At 49.5% G+C, this 4,107-nt stretch overlaps 1 protein-coding gene across 1 annotated transcript; it reads left to right on the plus strand.

Annotated features, from left to right (window-relative positions):
• The first annotated feature begins 717 nt into the window (after window positions 1-717).
• LOC119740742 lies at window positions 718-3,772 on the plus strand. Its single transcript, XM_038216149.1, has 2 exons — window positions 718-3,242; window positions 3,376-3,772. Exons 1-2 carry the CDS (start codon window positions 718-720, stop codon window positions 3,770-3,772), a joined length of 2,922 nt encoding a protein of 973 aa, XP_038072077.1.
• The last annotated feature ends 335 nt before the right edge of the window (window positions 3,773-4,107 follow it).

Here is a 4,107-nt window from a genome sequence, read left to right on the forward strand (position 1 = left end):
ATGCGGTCCTTCTGAAAGAGAACCAGTGAAGGTAGTCCTGCCCATAGTGACGGTGAATGTCAGAGGTAAAGGCCAACACAGCTTTGTCCAGACTCATGCACTTCTCGATCCTGGCAGTAACAAAACATTTTGCCCCCAAGCTCTGCTCGACAAGATGGGCCTTGAGGGAGAGAAAACCAACCTGTCCCTTGAAACGCTCAATGATGGAAGCGATGCTGAAGCCTTTCAGGTGGCTTTGGAGGTGACTGGAACCATTGGGAAGATGCGGAAAAGGGAGGTCATTCAACTACCGAAAGTGTAAGCCCTGGCCAAATTCCCAGAGCTGAAGAGTTGTGTGGCCACATCAGCTGACACAAAGCAATGGCAGCACCTTCAAGACATTGACCCCGGATGGACGAGACTGAAGTCACCATACTGGTGGGACAAGACGTTCCACAGGCATTGATACCGCTGGAAGTGAGACGAGGCAATGCTGATGAGCCTTATGCAAGGAGAACTGCACTTGGATGGACCGTCAATGGACCAATCGGTGGGGAGCTGCACCATGGGAAGGCTGAGTGCAATTTCATACAATCATGCACGAAGCCAGAGGTCAGCCTTGATGCCCAAGTCGAACAGTTCTGGAAGCTCGACACACCCCAAGTGCTGGCAGCAAGCGTTCCTCAGATGTCTGTTGATGACAAGAAAGTGATTGATTAGTGGGACTGCTCTCTGACTATGGTTGATACGCACTATCAGATGGACATCCCCTTCAAGGTTCTGCCCCCACAGTTGCCAAATAACAGATCCCTTGCTGAGAAGAGGCTTGGAAGACGTCTTGCCAAGAACCCTGAAATGCACGATAGATACAAGGCTGAAATCGAGAATCTACTGGACAAGAGATATGCAGAACGTGTGCTGAGCAGTGACATTGATGCTTCGCCAGGTGGGACCTGGTATTTGCCTCATCATAATGTGGTCAACCCCAACAAGCCCGAGAAACTCCGCATAGTCTTTGACTGTGCTGCTGAATATGCTGGAACATCTCTGAACAAGAATGTTATGCAAGGCCCCGACATGACCAACAAGCTGATTGGCGTATTGGTGAGGTTCAGAGAGCAAAGAGTAGCAGTTATGGGTGATATAGAGGCGATGTTTCACCAGGTCAAGGTGACTCCATCCCATAGAGATGTTCTGAGATTCTTGTGGTGGAGAGATGGAGACATAGCCAACCAGCCTGAAGTCTTCAGAATGGCAGTCCATCTCTTCGGAGGTGTTTGGTGCCCGAGCTGTGCAAGTTATGCTCTCCACAGAACGGCCGAAGACCACGAGGACGAATTTGACCCTGAAGTCATCACCACTGTGATGGAAAACTTCTACGCTGATGACTGCTTGAAGTCAGTGGAGAATGATGAGAAGGCCATGAAGTTGGTGGAACAACTGTGCAAGCTGCTATCTATGGGTGGTTTTCGGCTAACCAAATGGTTGTCAAACAGTCCGAAGGTCATCGAATCCATCCCGCTGGAGGAAAGAGCCAAGAGCGCTAAAGAAGTCGACCTGGACAATGGATTACTACCTGTTGAGAGAGCACTTGGAGTACACTGGGACACACACAGAGATGTTCTTGGTATCAAAATAAAGCCAAAAGAGAAGGGTTACACCAGAAGAGGTCTTCTGAGCATCGTGAGTTCTGTATATGATCCACTTGGATTCGTGTGCCCATTTGTGCTCCAAGCAAAGAAGATCTTCCAAGATGAGTGCAAGAGAGGAAAAGACTGGGATGACGAGCTAGAGCCAGGAAACCTTGAGCAGTGGATGAAGTGGCTGCAGGGTCTACCTAAGCTGGAAGAATTCAGTGTTCCCAGGTGTATCGTACCTCAAGAGTTTGGCTCACCCACCAGTGTACAGCTACATCACTTCTGCGATGGGTCTATGGTTGCTTATGGAGCAGTATCGTACATCAGGCTGGTAGACAACCGGGGACATATCCACACCTCATTCTTGATGGGAAAATTAAGACTGGCTCCAATGAAGTCGATGACCATTCCACGACTTGAACTCTCAGCAGCAGTCATGGCAGTGCGGATGGACAGTATTCTGCAACGTGAAATGAGGCTGGAGGTTCAGAGTACCACATTTTGGACTGATAGCCAGATTGTCTTGCAATACATCAAGAACACCTCGAAGAGATTCCAGACCTTCGTCACCAACAGAGTGAATGTCATTCACGATGGTTTGCTGCCAGCTCAATGGAGGTATGTGGATACACGCTCTAACCCAGCAGATGACGCCTCCAGAGGGCTTGATGCCAAGCAGATGTTATGCCAATCAAGATGGAAACAGGGGCTGGCGTTCCTGTCAGCGGATGAGACAGCTTGGCCAGTGGAGCCTGAAGCAAGTCCGGACCTGCTCCAAGATGACAAGGAAGTCAAGCATGAGGCAAAGACCTGTGCTGTGGAGGGAGTTGCTCCAGACGATGTCATCAACACACTGCTGAAGAGGTATTCGAGCTGGCATCACTTGAAGAAGACAGTGGCGTGGTTGTTGCGGTTCAAGGCGTGGCTCCGCAATCACAGACAGCAGGAACCACAAGTGTCCTTACATGTTCACAACTTACAGGCAGCTGAGAAGGCAATCATTGCACACCTGCAGGAGAAGCACTTTGGTGAGGAAGTGCGTGCTTTGAAAACCAACGGGACGATTTCCAGGAAGAGCGCAGTATACAGCCTGGATCCTGTGATGGATGATGATGGTCTGCTGCGAGTTGGAGGGAGGTTAAAGATGGCGCCACTCGCAGAACAAGCAAAGCACCCGCTGATAGTACTCAGGGAACACCATGTAGCTGAGCTCGTCATCAGACACTACCATGAGAGGAAGTCAGCACATTCGGGGAGGGAGTATGTGCTGTGCCTGACGAGGGAGCGCTTTTGGATTCCTAGAGCGCGCCCACTCATCAACAGAGTACTTCGTGACTGTGTTGTCTGCAGGAGGATCAAAGGAAAGACATGTGCCCAGAGAATGGCTGACCTACCTAAAGACAGAGTTACTCCCGGAGACCCTTCTTTCACTTGTACCGGAGTGGACTGCTTCGGGCCTTTCTTCGTCAAGAGGGGACGCAGCCAGGAAAAGAGATATGGTTGCTTATTTACATGCTTGGCAACGAGAGCCATACACATTGAGAAGCTCAACCAGATGGACCCAGCCTCGTTCATCAATGCTTTGGTGAGGTTTTCAGCAAAGAGAGGAATGCCAAAGAGGATGCGGTCTGATAATTGGACGAATTTTGTAGGTGGCGAACGGGAGCTGAGAGAATCCATCGAGAAGTGGAATCAGAGCAACAAGACCAATGGTGGAATGCGTTGTGAATGGACGCCCAATCACTCCTGTCTCCGACAGTCCCGATGATGCAGAAGTTCTGACCCCAAACCACCTGCTGCTGCTCAGAGCTGGCCAGCCTGCACCTCCAGGGAACTTCATCAAGCAGGATGCGTATGGACGGCGCTGGAGACATGTGCAGCTGCTTGCATATCAGTTCTGGAAGCGCTGGATACGCGAGTATCTCCCAACTCAGCAGCTGAGGAGAAAGTGGATAGATCCCCAGAGGAACGTGGTTGCAGGAGACACTGTACTGATCATGGAGGAGGCTACACCAAGGAGGAACTGGCCCTTGGGACTCATCACGAGGACATTTCCAGGCAAGGATGGACTTGTGAGGCCGGCTGAGGTGAAAACTCGCCAGAACATTGTGGTCAGACCTGTCGACAAGCTCTGTCTGCTTGAGTCAGCTGACTGAGATTTTAAACAATGAGGATTGAAGGCCAGAATAATGCCTCCTGATTGGGAGTGTACGACATGCTCTGCTCTTAAAATCTCAGTATTCACGAGGTTTATGCCACTCTGCCACAAAGCCCAAGAGACAGTTTACATTTTGATTTATCTTAATTTTGTGAGATATACTGTTGGGACCCAGTTGACAGATGTCTTTAAACTTTGATCTCAAATGTATATGTAGTTTATGTGTTGCCAGAGAGTCAGTGGTACTTAAGTTTTGTATGTTTATTGTTTAAGTATTTGTAAATGTTCACTTGTTAATGTTCGCGTTTATACAACGACTGTTTACTGCTGCCC

Source organism: Patiria miniata, unplaced genomic scaffold, assembly GCF_015706575.1.
Source record: "Patiria miniata isolate m_02_andy unplaced genomic scaffold, ASM1570657v1 HiC_scaffold_10, whole genome shotgun sequence".
In the NCBI taxonomy this organism is placed as follows: Eukaryota; Metazoa; Echinodermata; class Asteroidea; order Valvatida; family Asterinidae; genus Patiria; species Patiria miniata.

Excerpts from the sequence above, each read along its gene's own strand:
- LOC119740742 (XM_038216149.1), top strand. The coding sequence starts at position 718 with ATGGTTGATACGCACTATCAGATGGACATCCCCTTCAAGGTTCTGCCC. Across the intron at positions 3,243-3,375 it reads GGAATGCCAAAGAGGATGCG|TCCCGATGATGCAGAAGTTC; the intron begins GTCTGATAATTG and ends TGTCTCCGACAG.